Source organism: Porites lutea, chromosome 9 (assembly GCF_958299795.1).
Source record: "Porites lutea chromosome 9, jaPorLute2.1, whole genome shotgun sequence".
NCBI lineage: Eukaryota > Metazoa > Cnidaria > Anthozoa > Scleractinia > Poritidae > Porites > Porites lutea.
Genome location: NC_133209.1, coordinates 10,478,998 through 10,504,209, shown reverse-complemented (window position 1 = coordinate 10,504,209; position 25,212 = coordinate 10,478,998). Strand labels below are relative to the sequence as shown.

At 38.9% G+C, this 25,212-nt stretch overlaps 2 protein-coding genes across 2 annotated transcripts; both read right to left on the bottom strand.

Moving 5' to 3' along the window:
- Positions 1 to 595: 595 nt before the first annotated feature.
- On the bottom strand, positions 596 to 12,634 carry LOC140948881 (tyrosine kinase receptor Cad96Ca-like). Its single transcript, XM_073398148.1, has 6 exons — positions 12,562 to 12,634; positions 11,884 to 12,024; positions 11,485 to 11,675; positions 11,159 to 11,281; positions 7,083 to 7,153; positions 596 to 743 (listed from the first exon to the last, which is right to left on the bottom strand). Exons 1-6 carry the CDS (start codon positions 12,632 to 12,634, stop codon positions 695 to 697), a joined length of 648 nt encoding a protein of 215 aa, XP_073254249.1. The 3' UTR covers positions 596 to 694.
- Positions 12,635 to 14,489: 1,855 nt separating this feature from the next.
- On the bottom strand, positions 14,490 to 23,546 carry LOC140948880 (uncharacterized). The gene is made up of 8 exons (XM_073398147.1): positions 23,412 to 23,546; positions 20,513 to 20,887; positions 19,963 to 20,232; positions 18,481 to 18,837; positions 17,818 to 18,018; positions 16,715 to 16,727; positions 16,375 to 16,423; positions 14,490 to 15,827 (listed from the first exon to the last, which is right to left on the bottom strand). Exons 1-8 carry the CDS (start codon positions 23,494 to 23,496, stop codon positions 14,583 to 14,585), a joined length of 2,595 nt encoding a protein of 864 aa, XP_073254248.1. The 5' UTR covers positions 23,497 to 23,546; the 3' UTR covers positions 14,490 to 14,582.
- Between the last annotated feature and the right edge of the window lie 1,666 nt (positions 23,547 to 25,212).

The window sequence follows — 25,212 nt, the reverse complement described above, 5'->3', positions numbered from 1 at the left end:
TTTTTCATGTGGCCCACTCATCACTGATAATAAGTTCACTTAGATCGAGCCTGCATCTGACTAGTCATGACGTTATTACGAAAGGATTCCTTAACTAGCGGACGACTTACAGTCCGGGGCTCATAGCTGTCGTTTTGCGCATTCTGCGACCACTTGCCACAAAACTGAACACCTCTTCTCCAGTCATGCCTTCATAGGGGTTTCCTCCTACAAAAATATCAGTACGCGAACATGAATGAGGAAAACACTGAAGGGCTCTTATTAGAATCCAAATTATCTAAAATAAGGGGGAGGGGAGGGGGGATTAAAAGTGAGGGGGTAGCTTATTCACTTTCTTCCCCTGAAAGGCGGGGGGGGGGGGGGGTGTATCAGAGACGGGGTCTTATTTGGGAAAGGGGTTTTAATTAGAGGATTTACGCAGTATTTTGGATAATTATATTCTTTGCTGTTTTTATTGCACACGTTTTAGCGCGCTAGGGATCCAAAGAACTTGGTTGACTCTACTTTGAAACTAGAGTCGACTCTAAGAAACTTTTCAGTTGTTTATTACTGTTAACATGAACATATATTTCTTGAAATATTTTCTCTTGCCTGTTATTAATTTAAAAGCCTTACCAAAGAGGTAAATATTAAAGAGAATAAAGTTCCTTGTTTTTTCCATGTTGGAGTCTTTAAAAACTTTATAGAGGCTTTATTACTTACCGATAGTGAAAATTTCATACAGGACGATCCCGTAACTCCACCTATAAATTGACAAAACTACTTCTGTTATAATTAAGCGGATCAGAGTGTTAGACTGCCTCATAGATATTGCATTGCAAAAGCATTTTTGTTGCTCCAAATCCTTTTAACCGCGCAGGATTAGCTCAGTTGGTAGAACACTTGACTGCAGCATACGGCGGGAGGTCGTGGGCTCGATTCCCGAGGCCGGACCATTACTCAAGGTCTAACCCAGTGAGAAATGAAGTACTCCCTTTGCGCCGCAAGCGGCTGGGCCTTCGCGTGGCTCGGATGGCCACTTAAGAGGCCCTGCGCCTAAGAAACGACCGATTTGATTTGATTTCCGGCTAAAAAATAAAATCGGCCGATTTTTATCTCCAAGTAGAGGTTACCGAATACTATTCAAAAATGAGTTTCTTTTGTTTCAGTTTCGCTTTAAACCAAAAATATCGAGCCGCAAACTTTTTCCGTCTGATAGCAGCAAAATCAGGCCTAAAATAAGCCCTCACAAAAAACGGTTCAGAAATCACCATCGCAAAGCAAAATAATGAGAAAACTACATACTGATGAAGAAAAAGGCCTTTTAATGCAATATCATTCGATGAACATCGAAAAACAGCCGAAGTGAATAAAAAATAAATTTTCAAATATTGCATACTAAATTAGATAGAGCGCTGGAGGTGATTTTAAAATAACTATTTCTCAAAAGTCCAACGCTGTTCAAAGCAATCACAGTGATGAATCAGACATTGGAGGGATATACATCGCGATTCTGGAAAAACATTTTTCGGCCAAAGTATATTGACGTTGTACAAAGCGTTCAAAGTTACTGTGTTTACCGTTATCTTGCTACTTCGGCGAAACACTTCTCTGTTGCCAATACGGCCGTGAATAGCGTGGTAAACGCCACTTTAATCCTTGCTAGGCGCTCAGAGACCATCCTAAGAAGAAGGACGTAGAATTAAAAGAGAAAGGAAGATGAAAGATACGCAAATAACTCGAAATTACCATCTGCTGAAGAAACTTGAATCTGGAAAATGTCGTCGCGTGACAGCGGCCATTGACGTCATTTGTCTAAACTGCGGCGGAATCTAAACGAATGCACAAATAGGAAAACAACTTTTTCCCGGCCAGAAAGCGTTTAGTGAAATAATGTAATGTCATTTTTTTCACAAGCGATGGTGACTTAAAAAGAAAAAATTCCCGTACCGTTTTGGCCTCAGGGTGATCTGAGCGTTGTGGGGTCACGAGTCGACGCTTCTGGCCAGCGGTCTATTGAAACCAATAACTCGAACCCACGCTACCGACTCGAACCTCTTGCTAACTCGAAGTGATACTAATTTTTGTTGCTCTTCAGATCATTTCTATATGATTTTACCCTCAATAACTCGAACCATGTTTTAAGCGCGTGACAAGTAAAAAAATTAACTTACTGTAACGATTCGATTTAGCGCCTAAGCAGCTTATTTACTTTTGATGCCTCAACATGCTCAAGGGAGGACGCTTATTTGGGACAGGGCGCTTATTTCGTTTTGGAGAAACAACCAAATGTTAAAAAAAGCCTTTAATATTTATTTAAAAACTAACAATCTTTGAAACTGAAACAGTAACAAATACTCTCGGCGGTGAATGCTCAGTTAAAGTGAGGGACTTACCTTGAAACTTGTTGGGCATTTGCCGATGCAACTTTCCTTTCTTATATGTAACTTTTCTTAAAAGAGCTCTCAGTAAGAACAAAGTGCAAGTCAATTAAGGTAATGGATCAAGGAGACTGGAAAACGGACTTGTTGTCCCTGGATCCTTCCTCGCCAGAACGACCAGCCGAGCAATCGCCACAAAATTTGAAGAAGAGGTCATTCCTTTGAAGACTTTATGCACTCACATGGACATAAAGACCACTGTTTTTGTAATGTGGAAATACCGTTCGTTTGTGAGCTATTAAATGAAGATGAACCGTCGGTTGATCTCGGTTGATACGTACCCGTACTATGGTAACGCCACAAAAGCAAAGGTTTAATTAGCAAAACAACAATTTTGCACGTGCATCACGCTTTTTTGTACATTTCTTTGCCGTCACTGCACGACTACGACGTGGAAATGCTTAATTTCATGATGTACAGAGGAAGTACACAAGCTACAACGAGATTTCAACTCTCTTTCTGAACTTGGTTATGGTTCTTAGGAATTCAACTTTAGGAGGGGTTGCCTACATTTGACAAAGTCAGTGACTAGGAGTAATCGCGATGAAGATTGAAAAAACGCGAATTCACTTTTTCAGCGACGTTTTTACTGCCTTCACCGTCCTCGGATCTTAAGGTCCCTAATATTAGAATGGGAGCGCTTATTAAACAAAACACATTTGAAGGGGGCGCTTATTCGAAAAGGGTACCGCTTATTGGAAGGAGGGCGCTAAAACGAATCACTGTTTTAAAGGCCATCTTGACGGTTAAGCAACCGCGTGAAAATATACAGTGTTGTGTGTAATTTTTTCTCGTTCTTGCTGAATAAAATTTCCCAGGAAAAATTGCGGACAAATGTCTGGAAAATCTAAAGCAAGCGACCGGACAAATTTAGGCACAGGTGCGACTCCCATTAATTTTTAGTACAATCCTGTCAAGCTTAAGTTCACAATTCTTCTTTTTTTTAGAACAGCCGTTTTATGAAAATTATCATACATTAGATTCCCGTGATACAAGACCCTTCACTCGTCAAGATGGCTTTCAAAACCGTCATAAGGTCTATGGTGTGGCTTACGGGCAGTACGAAAATTGTTTCTTTTATATTTCAAAACAACCGAGTATTCTTTGCCTCTGCTTTTTTGTCAGTCCAGTTCAAATCAAGTACAGAATATTCTGTCTATTCCTTGTTTTAGAGTATTCCGTATATTCCATATTTTACAATATTCCATGTACTCCGCCATTCCCTCGAATAGAGTCACCCAAATATCGGGTAGGACATCATAAAAAAAGACAGGAGACAGGTAGGATTTTTAAATCGATGAAAGTACCTCACTCATTTTGCAAGTTCATTTTATAAAATGCTTCATAATTTGTTTCCACAATAATATTTACTATATTTAGATAATAACCAATGCACTACGCACAACTTGTCATATAACATTGGACAGCATAACATGCACTCAAACTCTTGCGCAGGAAAGTTACAGAATGAAATTATTTTTGCTGCACTCAGTCACATTCCTTTACAAGTTCTGAAACCTTGGTTAAAAGGTCTCTTTTTAGATCTCTAGATTTGTAAAGTATTTCGAAATACCTGCAAATGTCTTTCAACATACTAAAATTGAAAGATGAAAGCTTGTTGCTATGACGATATTGACAAAGACTGTAAACATCAAATATAATGTGGATGTTTTAAGCCCAAATTTTCTATCACCTCTTCAACAGCATGGAGGGGGAAATGGGGGCTTACGGTATTGCGGTATTAAGCTTTTTTTCAAGCGGTATTTCGGTAAATCGGATTTTAAAGTGCGGTGTTGCGGTATCATTTACCCCTGCGGTATGCCTAATGTGGTTTTTCATCCTTTTGGTTAACGGTATTTGGTAAAAGAAGATCCTTTACAGTATTGCGATACTGTTCATTGCGCTCTCCTGTCTAATGCACGTCAGTATTTTTAAGACTTTAGATTAATGGCAAATGATTACCATTACACAATTTCTGACAGATAATCTATGATGAAATTGGTAGGGCATCCTTGTCGATCGTTGTACTGATCAATTCGAGGTCGTCTCACGTTTCCTCGCAATGGCTGAGGTTGATTGCTGGTGCATAAATGCTTGAGATAAACAAACACGCGGGATGGAAACAACTTCAAGTAAACGTGACCGAAAATAAATGCGGTATCAGTATTTCGTCGATTTTTGACACGGTATTTCGGTATTTGCCAATTTTCTTATGGTATTGCGGTATTGGGTACCCCCTCCAATGCCCCCCTAGCTTGGCGTTGCTCTCCAATTTAGGTCCGCTGACCCCTACACGCGCTGACCTGTAACGTCCGTTGGAATGTATGTAACGAAATACATTCAGCCCACATTCAAAGCACTTGGAGTGAGGCTGAATTCATCATCAGTAAAAGGAACAACATAAAACTATTTCACTTCACGATTTCTGGTGATAGAAAGATTGTTTTTTTTACTTATATTTCACGCATTTGTTAGGATTCCGCTCCAGTTTTGGCAGATGAACGCTGTCAGGCGACAACATTTACAAGGTTCAACTCTCCTTAGCAGATGGTAATTTCGAGTTATTTTCTTTTTCTGCGTATCTTTCATTTTCCTTTCTCTTTTAATTCTATATACTTCTACTTAGGATGGTCTCTGAGCGCCTAGCAAGGATTAAAGTAGCGTTTACCACGATATCTTCGGCCGTATTGGCAACAGAGAAGTGTTTCGCCGAAGTAGCAAGATAACGGTAAACAAAGTAACTTTGAACGCTTTGTACAACGTCAATATACTTTGGCCGAAAAATGTTTTTCCAGAATCGTAATGTATATCCCTCCAATGTCTGATTCATCACTGTGATTGCTTTGAACAGCGTTGGACTTTTGAGAAATAATTATTTTAAAATCACCTCCAGCGCTCCAGCTAATTTAGTATGCAGTATTTGAAAATTTCTTTTTTATTCACTTCGGCTGTTTTTCGATGTTCATCGAATGATATTGCATTAAAAGGCCTTTTTCTTCATCAGTGTGTAGTTTTCTCATTATTTTGCTTTGCGATAGTGATTTCTGAACCGTTTTTTTGCGAGGGCCTATTTTAGGCCTGATTTTGCGGCTATCAGACGGAAAAAGTTTGCGGCTCTATATTTTTGGTTTAAAGCGGTACTGAAACAAAAGAAACTCATTTTTGAATAGTATTCGGTAACCTCTACTTGGGAGATAAAAATCGGCCGATGTTATTTTTTAGCCGGAAATCATCGGTCGTTTCTTAGGCGCAGGGCCTCTTAAAATGGCGGTCCCGTCTCCTAATGTCTCCATTGGAGACTTAAAAATAGTGACCCCAGTTAGCACTTTCGTGCTAAATACATTAGAGACTCTACGCAACTACGACGGGAGGCTTTCACGACGGCATTCCCGACCGAAAGGGACTGGAACGATAACCTCCGTCTGCCCACTGTCGAGTTACGTTACGCATCGATGAAAACTAGGACGGCGCTCCTGATTTTGGCGCGAAATGCAAAACAGTTTTTCTCGGCGACACGGGCGGATTAGGGACTTAGACTTTTTCTATTTATCTGTGCAACTGTTGATTCTAAAACCTGGATCCCTGACTAGTGACTGCTTTATACGGTATGCCTTCTTTAGAGAAGTCAGAGATGTGTTACTTTTTGCTCACAGCAAAAATTTGATCAATGACGAAGAATTTTTTGCTGTTGAATGATTTGAACAAGTCAAGACAGAATTCTCGTCCGTGTAGCCTCATATTCAAAAACCACCGAATATGTGACAGCTCACAAGTATTTGTTAACACTTTCATTCTTAAATCAACGGAAACCAGTGGAAACAAAACCAAATCCGTTTTCTGGATGTAAAATAGTTTAACTTACGTTGATGACCTCGCGTTCGTTTTAAGATGCGCGTTTCGATTTGTTAAGAAAAAATCGGTCAACCTGAAGTTGAAGGTTCGCGTTAAACACATCAGGTTGGAAACTATGATGAATAGCCTGAAGTTAAATGTTGATGGAGCGGTAAATGTAGGGACGAAAAATATTTTGTATGCAATACAACTCACATCGACTCATCTCGACAACTCGACTTCAAAACAGGCCAACTGAAGTCATGGACTGGAGCACGACGGCTTTTACACATGAACGCCTTCACGATTGCGCATACTCGTAACGTAAATTCAAAGCGAATGCCGTCGTTAAAGCTTCCCGTCGTCACTGCTTAAAGTCGAATAAAAGTAAAGTAAATAAAGTGCATTTTTTAGCAACAGTAAAACATCGCTGGCTTAGCCTGTTATTCTCTATGATTATAGGAGTCCCTGCATGTTCGCAAACAAATCTGTGGATTTTACGGGTCTAAATATGACAACGATATTTCTGTTTACTAAGTTTTCTTTCCTTTTCGAAAATATCCGTCTGTGATCTTTCCCGTGTGCACGAAAGCCGTAAACCCAGTACATTGTAGGGGTGTACAAACGTAACCGGACTTCGAGTTGTTTTTGTACATTCAGTACATGTGTTTATTTTCCATTACACAACCGAGAAGCTCGTAAGTCTGAGGAAGAATTCATGAAATCCATACTCCTTTAATATTTATTCTAGGTGGTCAAGGAACACTCACTTGCTGGCCTTAATAATAATTAAAAGGATACTTAGTCTCTTTAGGTTTTTCAATCACTTACACATCACTTTCTGTGGTATAAACTTGATTTAGTAACGACTCCACAGCCATCCATTTGACAGGCATAAGACCCTGTAAGCACAAAAGGCCCGGTTCAGACGACCTCGTACACATGAGCCGAATCGAATTCAAACTTTTAGGCCGACTCAAATTAGTTTTCGACCTGACGAACTGACTCAGGATCAGATGTCGATCTTTATTCCTTTCTGCAGTGTTATTGGCATGTGGTTTTCCACTGCAGCCCAGGTCTTCACCATACTTTAATTTTTATTATTTGCAATCTCGTGACTTGCACTTAGAATGTAACTTCCCCTTGCCTAGTCCTTAGGCCTCATGATTCCGCGCGGGCAAAGCGTTTCGGGTCACGTGGTGTAAGCGAAAATGTGAGGCCTAGACAAAAATCCTAAAAATTGAGACAAAAGTGAGACAGCTCAATGACGATGGTAAACAAGAGCGGTGTTTGGCATTTCAAGGTTAAAAATGCACCGCTAAACACACACAGATTGGAAAGGAAACTTCAAAAGAATGCTTAGTTTTCTTCAAGTTGACAAAGGAAGGCTTTTCTTTATAAAATTGTCCTTCGAGGAATTTAAAATTCACGAAATTTTCATTACGGCAGATCGGAGCGCTTGGAGCGTTTTGAAACGCCACCAAGCAGCAAGTTTTTGGAGAATTTCCCGGTACATTTTTCCTGGTTTTCAGTGTCACGCCATTTAATATAGATCAAAATTAAAATCAAAACCGTTCAACATGTAAAGTCCGGAATCTGGGAAATGAAAGGAAGTAAAAATAACAAGTTCCTGGCCAAGATTCAGGTCAGAAGAGTATTCCGTATACGAGATATCCGAAGAAATGTTTTACGCCAATTTATAGAGATTTGTATGGAGACGCCATGCTGGTGCCCACCAAGATAGGCACCAACATGGTGGACGGAAACGAACAAAAACATCTGTTACCGAGTTTTGGTCCGAAGGCGTGAATTTATTCCTCGAGGAACACATTAACATTGAAGTAATACATTTTCTAATCCAAGAACTGTTTAGATAGCAAAATTCCCCGGAATTCGTCACTTTTTTAACCTACATGACAGCTCTCTCGGCTGTCATGTATTAATGCCACGTCACGAAAAAGCTTAGAAATTCAAGCGTACTCTATCACAAAACCAAGAACCCTGAAGCGAAAATTTGTATGAAAATTAGTTTTCAGCTGCTCTAATACATCATGAAAATAAAATCTCAGTAGGATCGATAGTTTTGTAGTTTGAGATCGGCTTGAGCGCTCTGATTTGAGATTTGTGTTGAATAGTTTTTGCCATGTGCTCAGCCGATTTTACTTGCGTGAAAGGATCCACGAGCCAAATTTGTGTTACGCGAATTGCTTTTAAGGATTAATTTATGGGCCTTTGAATAAAAATTCTTCGAGAAATAACTTCTCTGTCCATGTTGTGTGTTCTTTCATTGATTAACATTAGCTCAAAACAGGATCCTGAGACAACGCATGCAGGTTGAATTTAATGCTTCTCACATCAATTATAAATACACACACACTTCTGTGAATGTCGGCGAATTTTATAGGATTCCTTACTTTTAGATTCAGTTTCTGGGCACTTTTTAATACGCAGTTAATGAATTTTATTTTGAAGTATGGTTTTTCTGATTATTCAAGATTTGAGGTCTAAGTTTACAACACAGAGGGTCAATTCAATATTGTTTTTACTTTCAAATTGAAAATTCGCGAGCAGCAAACTCCGATAGCTCAGTTGGAATGATGAGATTGAAGGAGCAGTATCAGTCTTCATAGGACTATGAATAACAGTCTGATGACTTTTTAAAGCCGATCGGCAAAAGTCGATTCCGCAAATATCCACAAGGGTGGTTATATATTAATTCTGGAGGTTGTCTTGTGGCCTTGTTACTTATACAATTTCGAAATATTTTCAGCTGTATAAGCAAGTTCTAAGGTCTTGTAATGTCTAGAAGGAGTGTTTTGAGAACATAGGAACTGGTTTTTTCAGTTTAATTGGAGATTCTTCAGGAGCCAGAAGTCTATGAAGATCAGCTGAAATACTAAAAAAGGAGCAAGATTTGAAATGCCTTAAACTTTTTGACGGTTAATATCAATCTGCATTTTTGGCGGTTGACGGTAAAATTGTTACCTTTTTTGACGGTCGACGGTTAAATTTTAAGCCGTTTAACGACTGACGGTTGACCCTATTGAAACCATGGAATTCGGCGCATGTGAAGTACGCCGTCTGAGCCAGACCTAAGCAAAAAAATAAATCTGCACGTATAAAATAGCGAATGTGATCATTTGCACAGTTAAATCTTTTCGCATGCCATCAAGGCAAGATATGTTCCATAGGTGGCATACAAGAGAGCTTTATTTTCTCTTGTGGCATATAATTTTTATAGTCTAGTTAGAGCACAATCTGTTGACTTTTTGATGCAAGGACTGACGGGCCTCACGACTTATGCACAATGAAAACATTTTATATCCTTGCCCTCTTTACAGATTTGCCATACATTTTTTAGAAAATGTGCAATCTCTAGTATAGTTTATTTAAATGTACATGGAGTATTAGACTGATTTATAGATTAAGGAAAGTCTTAATATACAAGCAGACAAAAATTAGATTTCAATGTAATGTCAGTTGAACATGTCGTCCGATTTTATTTAATGTACTTATATATCCCTAACAGACATGGATAAGACCACGGGAGATAGAGGTGAACCAATTTCTTGTTTAAGCCCGGTATGTAAACGTCTTACATCAAGCAGGCTACTTTGAAGACCTTCAAACACAGCCTGTTTCCTTGACATCCTGAAAACTGAGATAATATAAATTGCGGCGAAAAGAGTATTCTGGTAGGGAGCTTGAAGTTTTTCTTTAAGATAATGAGTACTGTCATAATCAGCGTGGCAAGATTATGAGTCTTTTCGGTCTACAATCATTTAGAAATCTATGACCATTCCCAAGGTCAATGACAGGTAACCCAGGCTCTGTGCTAGTACCACAGTACGGTTCCAGTAAAATTACAGTGTTTGTATGGGGTAAAAACACCATCCTAAAATTTCTAGGAAATACTAAATAAAGATCAATGAAACTTACTCTGCAGTTAATTGTTGTTGTCCTTATTGCTCAACCGAAGTTTCGTGATCATTTGCCGTAATTTGTTCAAATTCACTCTATATACAATAATAATATACAAGGTAGGAGACACGAGATGCCATTTTCGCCGACATGCTCTCATTCAGCACAACTTTTTCCACGAAATTCGAACTCCAACGGAAAATAAACATGCCAGGATCGTAGAAATAGGATAGCAGCAGATATAGAAACCAATGAAGCTTTCCCTGATAGAGAAACGAATCCCACAGACTTTGACAAACTCGAAGGATATAATCCACACAGACCGAGAATATGCTCCCCGAAGCAGCCGGGCCAGATCAACGCGTGGCCAAGAAAATGAGCTGGTATGTTTTTACCCTCGTCATGGAGTTAAATCATTTCTCTGGTGTTGAGGTGGTCATGACTGGCATAACTATGAAGGCTGTGATCGCAAATGATTTTTCAAACGTATCGACTCAATCTGCCATAATTTCTTCAAGTTTATGTTCACGGTATGAACTTTTTATCATCAGCAAACATTTTCTTGGTAGATTTATGTTTATGTTGGTATGTCATTTACAGAATTTAATGCGACCTTAACAGGAAAATAGCAACAATATATCAAATCACTGGATTCTAAACTGTAAGTCAATACCATTGTAGTGAAAATGTATGGTCCGCCATTTGTTTCAAAATTATGACACGATATACGTGCGGTTTTTTCCCACGTAGACTTGCACTCATTCCTGCTACACGATATACTTGCGTTTTTTGCCTCGTATACTTGCGTTCTTTCCTGCTTTGTGGGGTTTTTATTCCCAAGTATATGACCATTTTCTTACAAACGCGCATATATATGCGCACAAAAAAGTACATATATATGCGTGAACGTTTCTTTGAATTTATGTGAATGCTGTAAATAAGCCTGCAAACCATTAGCCTCGCGGAGCGCGTATGGGTAGACTCACATTTGATCTCTTGATGTAAATTTCACCTCTTCCCAGGTCCCTGGCCATTCCAAAGTCTGTAATCTTACATCGCAAGCCATCACCGATTAACACGTTGCGGGCTGCTAAATCTCGGTGGATAAGCTGTCAGTATTAAAAAAGAAGAAACAGTCGTACATACATACATATATATATATATATATATATATATATATATATATATATATATACAAGCTAGGGTGTAATCAGTTAACATGAATTTTGGCTCATTGATCTAGGTGTGAGTTTAAGAAAATGGAAATGACTTTTTGACGGTTTTGAAAATACGTTTTTTATATACAACACACCTGGTTAGCGGCGATATATTCCATTCCTCGAGCAATATCGGCGGCGAATTGATGAAGCAATTGTTTGGTTATCTTATGAGCGTCTTCCTTCCTCTTTAAATTATAGTAATCATCATATTGTCCCTTGCTTTTCACAAGATACCCTAGAAGATCGCCATTAGCAGCAAACTCCAGGATAACAAGAGGTGGCCCTGTAAAACACCAACAGTGTTTCAACAGTCTCAGCCGCAGAGGCCTAACTTTTTTCTGAAAACTTAAATCTGCAGCTCTTATAACTGATTAAACCAACATTCGGGTCTAAATTGGGTTAAAGTCTCAGATCAAGTAAGCTCAAAATTAGTTAATTAAAAATAAGGAATTAGACGTGACTGACACATTTTTTTGAAGTGCTACACTTACTGAACTTCCTGTTTCCTTTGCATAGTGCCACATCTTTGGTCATACAACCCATCAACCGTATGACGTTAGGATGAGGTTTAAGCTTCTTCAGCAAATCAAGCTCTGAGAGAAGGTCCTTGAGGTCTGACTTGGAAAAATTTTCTACAAGGGGTAAACCTGACCATTAATACAAAATCCACCTCCTTTTTAACTTCTTACAAAACGTTTAAAAAGTGGGTCAAACTATTTTAACTGAAGCAATTTACTTCTGATCTTCTGTGGCCAATAATAAATTCAGTACATACATGAGTACTTCGTAACAAAACACAAACATTGAATGTTTCATGTTTTTATTGTTTCAAATACACCTTTAAGTTTGTAGGAATCACTCATACGCTATATATCATAACTTAATTGAACAAAACTAAACCGCAGGTGTATAAACAGCAGTAGTAACGTGCAGTGTCTTCTACGGGCGTGGTCAATGGCCGTGATCGACAGGGGCAATGTGACTGGTGAGGCGGGAGTAACGTGACCATGACGTCACAGTGGCACTAAATCAGGATCACGTAGTATATACTGTGGAAACTTCAGAAAGTTCATTTAAATGAAAAATAGAACCTGATTTACACCCGGTAACCTCCGAACATCACCTCCCAGCAACACTTGGGTAAACAAACGAGTGCAAGGCAAATGTACCCCGGAAATCTAGAAGGCTGTACACAAATGCTACAAGATGTTTCACGTCAATGAACTCTGGCACTTTCCTCATTCGGGTCTCTCGGAAGATTACATCGACAGGTCAAAATAAAGGTAGAGGCCAGATGGAGGGGAATCGAAGGGGAAAAGGCCGAGTACATTTAATGATATCACGCAAAGAAAGGCATTCGTTTTGACCCTCAAAATATGAAGTACAATCTGTGTCTTAGACAAACAGCCAAGATTCTGTTCAGGTCCATGCAGAACAAGTTTGGCCAACGATTAAACAAGACCCAAGTCAAAGAAATCGTCGACCACATGGCTTTCCACATGTTCCTGGACTCAGACGAGCGTGACGTCAGATACGTAAGTCCACTCACTGAAGAGAGGGTAGAAGTGTATTACTAACAGCGCAAGGGGAACGATAGCGTATTGCCGAACATATTCGTCACTTGCTTCACTAGCTGTCGCGACTGATTGCACTCATACGAAGCCTTCGAACTTGGGAGGACGCTTTCTGTATTATAATGACAAAGAATCCGTTATTTTTATCAATCGTCCTGGCGAACCGGACAAGGTCTTCGGCGATTTCAAAGATAAAAAGATTTTTAAAGATAAAAAGCCTGAAGCTGGAGACTACATCGTCGAACTCGCTTTCGGATCGGAACTAAAGGTAAAAGTCCTTGCGCGACAAAATTGGTTGCAAAGTCCGATGTTTCAGCCTCAAAAGTGATAGAGAGGCCTTATTGAATGACCAAGTGATGAAGAAAAACGTCCAGTATGAGGTGAAGAAACCGCTGAAGAACACGCACCAAATTCAAGTCATCTAGAGCTGTCAAAAAAACTGAGATGCAAAACGTTATCATCTCTTCACCTTTCCAGAGTACAAAAAGTAGCTGTTTGTCTGTACATAAAAACGGGTACTGGATCAACTGACCTTTATCACATACCTCTAAGGATACAAACGTAGATGAGTGAGACATATAGAGAGTTTGTTGAATTTGTAAAAACAGTCTGAGACGAGTGGTCACTAGGACCCTCCCACGTTCCCGCTTGTAAATCAGATTTTATTTTATTTAAATACGTATTCCGAAGTTTTTATCGTATGCGTGACTTCTTTGACCTCGTTACCATACTCGTGTTACATCCCTTGCTTGATATCCTGAGTTGGGTGCCACTTTGACGTCATAGTCACGTTAATCTAGCCTTTCCAGTCACATTGCTCCTTGTCGACCCCATCCACTGACCAAGCTCATTGAATAACAAACACAACGTCAAGTGTACCATAAATGTCTTCTATTAACATGTTTATTGCAGGCATTTGTTTTTTGAGAGTAAGTGTCCCTTTAAGGTGGCTAAACAGAGTTTAGTGTGTTGTGAATCGTATTAATACTCGTTGTAGGCGTAAATCTCAAATCTGCCACACACGAAACATATTTATCCCGCATTCATTATATTTCCCTATTAATTTGTACAGAGCTTACAGTCAGTAAATCCCATTATGTGAAAACAACTTAACCAAATTGAAACAATTGTCACCAAACGTCGTAGTTCAACGTTTTTTTTGAGGCTTTCATGACTGAAATGCGATATTTTCATCATTTCAACTGAATTTCGTCCAATTTTAATGAGTAGATTTTCAGCTATCTTTGTTTGTATATTGCCTATGAAAGTAAATAAAACAAGCCTTTACACATTACTCCCTAAGTACGCATGCTCAATACATATGCGCCTGCCAAGATCACACAGTATGTCAAAGACGACCAAAAAATAAGAATTTTCTGCTGACAACTTCTGGGTTTTTAGGTGCATATCTCCTCATGATAAAGATGTTAACCCTAAAGGGATAGACCATTTCCAGAGACTGTTCGGTTCCTTATAAAGCACTACATGTGACATAATGACGTTATCTTGAATGTTTTTGGACTTTGATTTCCATAGATCAGCATTTCAGTAGAAAAGGTTTCTTACGTTTGCTTGATATAAACTTTTGCCCGTGGGCTGGCTCGGAACAAGTCTTTTTAGGTCTTCCAGGCCCTTAAACACTTAATTATACTTGTAATAATCTTACCTTTCAACATCTTGACAGCCACAACTGACCGCTCTCCGGCACCAGTGATGTCAAATACCTTTCCTTTCCACACCTGACCAAACGACCCACCACCAATTTTCTTTTTCAACATAAGATGGTCATGTGGGATTTCCCAGTTAGCGTTGCAGTAAATGTGTGCATATTGAGACTCGCCAATGGGAGTGGGATGATACGTGGAGCCTTGGATTACTGCATTCTTATATGTAGTGACTGGAAGTCGTTCATTCTGATAGTCTCTCGCTCTAGGGGCAGCTTTTTTCTTAGGATCGATTGGAAATGATTGGTTACGAGTTCGAGGAATTACGCTTTGCCGACAGCCTATTTCTATCCCACTTGCAAATGGTAAGGGAGGGTCATCAATCGAGGTCTCTTTGCATTGTGATGTTTTGGTTTCTTTTCTTGCCATTTTTGTTAACTTCGTCCTGGAATTGGTCACACTATCGCCGTCTACTGGCTGAAGGTAACCTTGAGAATCTAACATTTGTTGAAACGTTGGATTTTCAACTTGCTGACTAAAATATAATTTTCTCTGGCTTTTTTCGATTGCGGCGCCAGTGCGGTTAGTGACCATGTTGTTGTTACGTTCTTCAAGGCTATCACTGTTCATTACAGAAGTAACATCTGGATTAGTGACCTCACTTCCTATGGAAGAAAAAGAAATATCCACTGTGCCTTTGCACTGTGATGTTTTGGTTTCTTTTCTTGCCATTTTTGTTAACTTCGTCCTGGAATTGGTGACACTATCACCATCCACTGGCTGAAGGTAACCTTGGGAATCCAATACTTGTTGAAACTTTGGATTCCAAACTTGTTGACTAAAACTGAATTTTCCCTGGCTTTTCTCGATTGCTGCGCCGATGCAGTTAGTCTCCATGTTGATGTTATGTTCTTCAAGGGTATCACTGCTCATTACAGAAACAACATCTCGATTACTGATTTCACCACCTGTGCCAGAAGAAAGTATATTCAGTGAAGCTGGCTGCTCTCGGCTCGTCTGGGCATGTGTTCCAGAGCTCAGCCCAGAAATGAAAGGCGTAAGCAAAATTGATTCTCCAGAGGTGGGTTGAAAGCAGGGCTCTTCCATGTTTGTTGCTGATGCTGATGTTGATTCTTGGATAAAACGTGATGACCCTGATAGTATCACTGAGTGATCTCTATCCTCTGCGTCTTGAGCCTACAAGAAACCCATATATCTAATTACGCAATTTCAGGGTTGTGGTGTGATATGGTGTTGTATGGTGTGCCATTTTGTTTTTTTCAAACCTAGCAACAATCTGAGAGCGAAACGCCATATACAGTGTTTCCGGTGTGTAAAGTGTAGATGTAAAATTTCTCAGTGTAAAAAGCAGTTGAGCAGGCCCCCTTTTCGTAAATCTACCGTACTATCAGCAGAGACGTTAAGTAACTTATTTCTCTCTCTTAATTTTTAACTCTGCTGTTGGGGAAAGGCTCTGTGTAGAAAGAAAATGTGAATAGTATTGTGAATGCTAGTTGAATCGTGTTAAAATCCCCAGTTCTTGCACGGTGTGCACGGTATTGAAACCAGTTAACAGGTTAATACAGGTTATATTGTGTAAAATCTTCAGTTGGCTTGTAGAAGACGCAAAAGTAATGTACTAAAATATAATTTTTTTATTCATATTACGAAAATCCTAAAATGTATAAGGTTGAGGGGTGAGATCTTTCCATCTATTTCGATGGAAAATAAGAAATCACTATACCGGCTCAGAAGTGAGATCCAAATGAGATGCAAAAGATACTCTTGTCATCCTGCAAATAATTATATATGATGCCATTAGAATTTGTCGGCTTTTCCAAGTGGAAAACATAAGTAATGGAATAAATATCATGAATCGTTACTGTAACAAATAAAATTATATGGTTATCGGCTAGATTTTAAAACAGTGCTAAATTATAGTAGCCCACGTGTGGGCAATTCTGTCATAAAGGATTACTACGTGTCTGAACGGTTTTGAAGTTGTTAAGGAATAGCAATAGCAAGAAAGAAGATAATAATATGTATCACAAGAAAGAAAGGAAATCACCACTTCAAATACATACCATTCTTGTCGCCCTGTCATAATAAAAAAGACATTAAGACAGTCAAATTGTGGAACTCTTTAGATGATTATTTTGTTTACTTGTTTTTTTTTTCTTATGGACAGGTGCCTTGTTTAAACAATGGCAACTTTTTAAGTGAGACTTGATTCTAGAATTTTTTTTAATTTTTTTAATTTTTTAAATTTTTTATTTATTCATTTATTTTTTTGATTCTAGAATTTAAGTTCTTTAAATTTTGATATTCGGGGACAATTTTTTGGATTCGGTGAGCTTCAACAAGTTTATTTTATTTTATAACCAAAGTATTCACATATATAAGGAACAGTCCGCATTAGCAAAATGGAAATTATCGCATATTAGTATGGCAGCTATACATGTACATCCTCTGTACTTGCACGTTGTCGAACAAAGTTGGCCGATCAACCATGGTAAAACGCTCTTTATTTGAGTGCTATATTAGACTGCGAGCAGGCTCTTATTTTTTTTTTGCAAAGTTACTGCACGCGAAACCCAAGAACGTGAGCCGCGATAAACGATCCCTTATTGTAACATAACGTCGTGGTTTACAATCGGGCTGGCTGAGTTAAGAACTAGACGGATTTTAAGAGAAAAAGGCGGACTGCAAACAGTCTAATGCTAAATAGGCACGAAAATACTATTTGAGGACCGCCATTTTACCTGTACGTAGCCAATTATAGCTGGGAAAGGCTTGTACCTATACATTTGTCAGTTGTTTAAGAACCTGGGTATTGGTCCGGCCCTGGGGATCGAACCACGACCTCCCATTTTTGAGTCAAGTTCCATAGCGAATAAGGACAGTCATGTAATTAGCATGAGAAAATGAACTAGACAGCCCTAACATGGCCACTTAAAAATTGATAATTTTTTTCTTTATCTTCTCTTCTTTATATCACGTGTCAACAAATAGCAGTGGTTTTAGCCAAAGGAGGAGATTTTTTTGTTGATTGGTGTTTCCATTACAAACTAAATTGGTGACATGCGTCACACGGTAAAGTTGCAAAGAAATCTGCAAACCTCTTGTAGAAATTAGGAAAGGACCAAAAATAGTCTGTTGGAAGAAATCATCTCTGTCAGTTACTCACCTTTCCGTCTTGGATTTTTGCGGACACAATTGTTTCGCTTAAAATAACAAACCAACCCAACTGCACATAATACTACTAGAGAAACTGGGATGGTGAGCGGAATAAACGTCTCCACAGAGATGGAATTTTTTCTATTTTTATCTTCCTTTTTGCCCCTAGAGATTGGTGGTATTGACATCCTGTTCAGTGGCTTTGTTGTAGCTGAAAACAAATAGATGAAATAAGCCATCATGCAGACATCAGCCAATGAATTTATATACTACTAGAATTAAATTTCAGTTAAGTTGTTAAGATCGTATTGAAGGCAGCTGAAGTTGAAATATTTTTGCGCTTTGGAAGTGATTGCAAATAGTTAATAGAATTAAGCCCCACTTTAATCCCTCTTAATAACTTTTGCGCGCCTTTCCCAGGTTACAGTTGTTTGAATTTCGGCAGTTCGCCATCATTTTTCTGTGCGTTGTGGGGCAAAGAGCGTGGTGCCTTTGATTTGGCTCAATGAAACTCACTGAATTGAATACTCACCTTATCCTCGACTTCAACGATTCTTCGTCGCGACTTCAACGATTCTACTCTCGTCAGGAAAAACATGTTGAATAGGAATTCATTTTATCAGTTATTTAGAGGGACTACTCTTTTTTCTAATTAATTAACAGTCGTTCATACCAAGTGGATTTGTTGTCCTCTCCGTTTGCTGTGTGAATCCGTCCGTGAAATTCGTCAATATGATCAATGTTTTGTCTTTCTCCAATTCACTCTCGCCCCATTTGTTCCAAGCTGTTACTGCGAACATATACCACGTATCAACGGCTAGTTCTTTGACGTACACAAACCCAGTAATGTTTTCCCGTAACCAGAATTCCTTGGTAGTCATACTTTTATTTACTACTTTGAAGACTTGGAACCAAACCGTATACAACATCAGTAAGTTACCATCGCTGTAGACCGGCGACCACCGCAGGGAAAAGATGACATTACGCACTATCTTGTTTCCATTTAGAATCACTGGGCTGGCAGGGAGAACTGGTCATGAAAGAGAAAATTAGTCGCAGACGATAAAATATTATTTTGGTGAGGTGGTTGCACGTGTATAGAGAAAATTTCTTATGCGGAAAAGCTTGCGATAGAACATTTGCTGACGAAATTAGCGGTATAGATTGAAGTAGTGTCATATACTTTAGAAGTCTTTCCAGAGTCCACACAAAAGTACAAAGAAAACCCTCGGGGCAAAAAAATGCTTTAACTCTTTTTTTCCCGTTTTCTTTTTAGCGGAATTCTTTAAAGGTAAAAGAAAAATTGTGAAAAGGCGTACTCTGTAAGCTCACTCTTTAAATTAAAAAGTCATGCAATGCCATATTTTTTGCCTTTTTATGCAATTCATGATCAGTTAAATTATTTAGATTTTGAAATTGTTTAATCCTGCTGCGGGATAGCCCTTTCGTTACATGGATCAACGTTTGTTTATATTTGCTTTCTTGTTTGATTTGGACTCTTATAAGGCAAGGTTTCTTCGTGTTCCTAGTGGTTTTTACAGAGACAAACAGCTCAGTTGAAAAGTAAAAAGTTGTCCTTTATTGCTTTTAGATAAGGGTAGTCACGATTTATTATTGGACATGGACAAAAGTATCGGATGCATTGAAAAAAAAAAACATCTAGTTGTTAGGTTTATGTGCCAGAAGGAAATTGCTAAATTTAAGCATGAAATAATTCAGAAAGTTGCATCTCTAGGACATACGAAATTTTGTTCATGCCCTCGCAGCGCAAAAATTGACCAGTCTTAATTTAGCTCCCAGATCTCTTGCCAGGCTGATGATTAATATCCTCGTCCCCATGAATTGCCTTGGTGACCTTCTTTGCGCCAGGTTTTTATAATAGTTGCGAATACGCCTCCAAAATGGGGACCACACGTGGGATTGAATATCCCGTCGATGCTACATAAGTTGGTGCCCTCTGCTAAACGTCAAACTGGGTAAATGGGTTTAAAATCAATAACAACGATAAAAAAGGGAGTAACAAACAAACAGTAAAAAAAGCCAAGTCAGATAAGGGAATTTGAGAGAAATTGTGGAAATTCTGCTAATCTAGTTTTTGAAAATTCAGGTAGAGACCATTATTTTACATGTATACTAACAAAACAAAACAACTTACTTCTGAGAAAAACGGTTTTGGTATCCTCTCCGTCTAAGTTTCTGGCGACGCACACGTATTCTCCCCAGTCTTCACTTGTTATGTTGTACAACTTAAACACCGCCTTTGAAGTACGGTTACCATGGTGGTAACTCATGACCTTTCCACCCCTGTGCCATGTGACATTCAGTAGAGATAACCCATTGGCAACACAACTGAGAGTTAGATTAGTTCCTAGTTTTAGGAGAGGTGGTTTAGTAATGTTCATGATTCTTGGGAAGTCAGCAACGGCTTAAGAAAAAAGAAAAGGAAACAAAGCAAACAGATACTGATATCATAATTACCATGAAAAAATTAAAATGCCTGTGCCCTCAAATTTCACAATGCTTCCGACTCTGAGATTAACAATGCAATTTATTTGGAAACCCTGGTATAACGAGAGAGTTTTGTTAATGATGTATGAAATGGATCATTTATTTTTCTTTTGTATTTCTAAAGCATACAAGGTGACACTGAGGTCAAATAATTGTCAGACAATGAACTGTCCGATCTTAAAGTCATCATTACTCACGTTTTTTCTCGACCTTAATCCGCACTGAGTCCCTTAGCGGGTTATGCCTGTATCCGAACTCTAAATGTATCCCAAATTCCAATCTTACGTTGACTGGTTGAATATTACACACAACGAACGCTGCAAGGTAATCTGTCAGGTTTCCCGCCCAACTTATGTCATATTTATAACCTGTCATCACTTCGGGAATGTTGGTTGTGCCATTAATGGTCATCACTCTAGGAAAAACGTAGCCTGGGCTTTTCCAGTAGCCAAATACAACTTTGATGAGACTAATATGGGCTGGCTGATAGTAACGCCAAACCAAAGAAACGTTGCTGCCGATGAAAGCCTTAGTCGGCTTATCTGGTGTAGAAATAAATCTCTGACGATCGGCTGTTGGATAGAAAATAGAAAAAGTTAAAACAGCCCTGAAGGGACAGTACCAATTATGTACACGCACGAACATCATCTGTTTATTCTTAAAAAAACTATCACATTGTAGCGACATTATTTTTTTCATTTGTCTTATCTTTATATTAGTTGGCTTACGGCACAAAGACTTCTCGCGATTTTGTTTGCTCGCTCAGCCGCCTGGAGACTTAATAGCGTAGCTCTTGATCGCGCGCGCTTCCACGAAGCGCGCGCAGCTGAGCACCATTGGTAAAAAGATTTGGTTACCAATGCATCGGAGAAATTTTGGTAGTCACGCGACCGTCCGCCCGACCGCCTGCCTGTCCGCACCACAGGCACACCAATAAAAATAACTTAATCAACAGGTATGGCAACCCATATGTAACTCTAGGTTTATTTGGCAAGAAATCGCATGGTCAACAACAAAGTCGAGTCTTTTTCGGCGATATTTTTTAAAATACACTCACGTGAGTAACAGAGAAAGGGCTCGTGCGAGTGATTGAAAACAACGGAGCCAGTTTCGTTGGAAGAAAGACATGAAAATTTCATAGCGGCGGTGAGAAAATAAGAAACGGTAGTGGTCAGCAAGGAGCGGTCAGCAAGGTGAAAATGAGCGGCAGTGAAAAAATATAAGCAAACAGGAACAAAAGCAACAAAATTTTTGGCGAGCACATACGAAAATTCTTCCATAATATTAATGTGTAACTAGGGAAGTTTCACGTTTTAGTCGCGCAAAACGGCATTGTAGTCGTGCCTGAAACAACGGCTAGAAACGTGCAAATTGTTCTATTTGCTAATTGGATCTATTAATTTTGATGCCGTTGTTATTGCCGTCGCTGTTCAGCATTACACGATTTGATTTTTTGTTTTTAAGTGTATTAACCAGAGCGTCGCTTTTAGCCCTGGCTAAATCTATACATTAAAGAGTTCGTTCCGCTCTTTACAGATTCTCTTGTGTGAAATTCGGGTCAGAGGTCAACTTCTGGCATGTGCAGTAACATTTTCTCTCGTTCCAGCCTCAATAGCAACCTCGTTCCCAGGGTCTTTTCGCCGAGTAGGGGAGGACTGTGGAACGAGGTTGGCCTAAATAGTTCGAAAGGTATAAATAAAAATGCAATCTCTACACGATTAAAAGGCATCGAATACAAAATAGATTAGCTTTAGTCCAACATATTATGATTTCATTGGCCTCTTTTCCTTTACATTAAGTGCCTATTTGGTTGATTTTGTTGGCCGTACTTTCCAGGGACAAATCGTTGCAGAAAATCGAGCATCACATTATCCATGCCACAAGATCTCTTCAGTGGCATCCTTGTCTCGTGGGTTTCTTTCTTTATATATACCTATTTCAATCAAGGTTGCTCCCGTGAAACATGATCCATGATGTATGATCCATGTTTCATAGACTTCAGTGCAGTATGGTCCCTTTTGTAGCGGGAAGTGTTCATTGGAATTATGGAGACCATGTACCTTTTAAAAAACTTGTTGGCAGGTGTTGATAACCTTTGAGAAGGCGCAAATGGTTGGGCAAATTTAAACTTAAATCACTGTCGTCTTAAAAAGCGGCAACTGCTAAAGACCTTTAGATTTCAGTGTTTTGAAATGCTTTATATTAACGTTCTGCTGACGTAGCACTGGAAAGGGTCACTGGCGTTTACTGCCTAGATTTCTAGGCTCGTCGTGGGCATGTAATTTACTAAAATTGCTCCCATAACGCACCCGTGGGCTATCAAACATGGATCATGCATCATTCTTCACCGAAGCAATTTCAATTGAAACGTGTATACAGTATCGTGCAAAAGAAATGAAAGCCGGAACTTTCGAATTCACGGTCCCTTTTTCTTGTGAGAATTCGATGAAAATTCGCAACGAATTTTCGTTGTGGTACCCACGAACTTTCGCTGAGTCAAACCGGAAATTTCGGTGTCCTCTTGGCGAAATTTCGTCAAAACTGGAAGACCGACGAATTGTAATAAGAAGCTTTTGGATATTCGCTCCGTTTTCCTTTCCGAAATACTTTAAACAACTGATAAATGGACATTTTACAACTCCTAAATTTGCCGGACTTGTGTCTAAACGTTTAGACTCAAGTCAAATTTAGAAGGACTTGTATGGAGTCATCAAAGCATAACTTGGCTAATATCTCAGAAACAATTTGCCCCACAGTGTTGGTTTTTGGCCAGCAGGCCTCTTGAATGTTGTTCTTTCAGAATATGCTACAAATCCCATAATTTCGCAAATTTAATTTTCTATGACGTAACACTTTGGTACTCTATTGCGACAGCTGAAAAGAATGTGACAGGAATGGGCAAAACTAAACAAAGAACTAAACAGTAAACAATTTGACGAGATATGCGGCCGTAACATTCCCTATCCTACCTAATTTACAGAGATTTCGATCAGACGAGAAGACAATAATGAAACCCTACACCATAAGATAAACTTGGCTAATTAGCCATGTTTTTAGCAATAGTAGAGCAGTGGTTATAGAGGAAGCATGACCTACCTGAAGTTAAAAGCTCCTTAGTTAAAAGGAGAAATAGAAGGAAAATATCTCGCCCGGCAGAAACGTGCATATTCTTCGATACCATTAACAAATAAAGGGATTTGTTGCACCTTTACTCGGAGTGCTTTTGTCAACTGCCTCTCTGCAGTTCTTAGAAAAACAGGTAGTATTATACTGTCAGGTGATAAGGGCGTTTTAGAAAGGCGACTGAAAAAAATCTCACTTGACCTTTTTAAGAAAAGTATTAATACCAATTGTGCCAGTGTTACATTTGCAAGGATATCAACCAAGTGCCTATTTTCGGCATAATCTCATGCACATGTCGAAGATTTTGGAAGATTGCTAATCCAAACAATCTGGAATACCCTCGAAGCACAACGAAAATCCTGGCGATCTGTAAAATGACAAACGTAATTAAACTAATCTCTAGTATATGTAATATTCTTTCTGCTTTCTGTTTGGGACAGTTTTACTCACTTGTTAATGACTTACTATGAGCTGTTCCGGGTTGTCATCCGTGTTCCCCTTTTGGTTGCTGAGGGTGTTTCCGAAAGTGACTTCAAATTTCTCTCATATTCTAAAAACTTCCTTGACAATAATGCAACTGTCAAAACCCTCCCTCAGGAAAGGCCATTTGTTTAGCTGATTTGTTTTTAGCAAAATTATTTCTAAAGCACTCTGTTTGCCCCCAATATTTGCGTTAACTATTGTTTTCAAATTCTACTGGGAGGACTGCATATTCCCAAGAGTTGAAAGAAATAAAAAAATTGAGGGGTGGGGGAGTTGGGGGTGTTTGGCTTCGGACAAAGTGTATTTTGAGGCATTCGAATAACGAGTCCCCAAACCCATAAAATACTGCCTTTGAGTCCAAAGGGGTAAAATGCACAACAAAGCGGCAACTTCTGGTAAATGACTATTTATTATGTTTCTACATTTGAAACTAAAAGTTCACTTTGTGAAAAATATATTGAATGTCTCATACGAGGTCTATAAATCAATCGTAATGAGAAAAACTACAAAATCTTTCGGTAATTTATGTACCGAGTTTGGGAAGCCAGTGATAACGTACATGTACGGTGTAGACAGCTGCGAGGATATTTTACGTTAAACAAGAAGTGCAAGTGCGACCAGGTCCTGATATGGTCAGCCATGCAGGGCAACGCCCTGATATCAAAATACCAATAATTACCTAAAAAAAATAATCCTTGGACACCGCCTAGGTAAACAGAAGAGTAAAAAAAAAAAAAAACTAACAAAGACAAGAATGCGGAATCTTGCAACTTATTCCCAAAGGCTTAACTCTGAAGTCCGCTTTGGTTGTTTTTTTGGTCCTTATGAACCTATGCATATTATCCTTCCTGGACCCATTAAGCTTTCCATTTAAGCTATTTAGGTATAGCACTGTAATTAGCAGTATCAGTGAGGATAGATCTTTCCACCAGCACCTCATTTAGCACATTTTGACCAATCCTAACAGAGTTACAGACAAAAAACATATAACATTTGGGGAAAAAAACTTCCCTTCCCTTCCTTTTTTTTTACCTACAGTACTACTCTTTGAACTATAATTAAATTTGTCCCTTTCTTGAAAAGAAAGCCAGCCAAAAGTACAAGCTCTAAAAACAAAGCCAAAGGGAAAAGAAGAGAAGAATAAAGATCGAAATTGATTCGACAAAATCCAAATTTTGCCTTTTGCGCAAGCGCGAAAAACAAAAAAAGCTGCTTAAAATATATTAGATCCAATTAGCAAAAATTTTTGTCTTTAGTATTGGAAATCTTTAGCCATTCCACTCCATTGCTA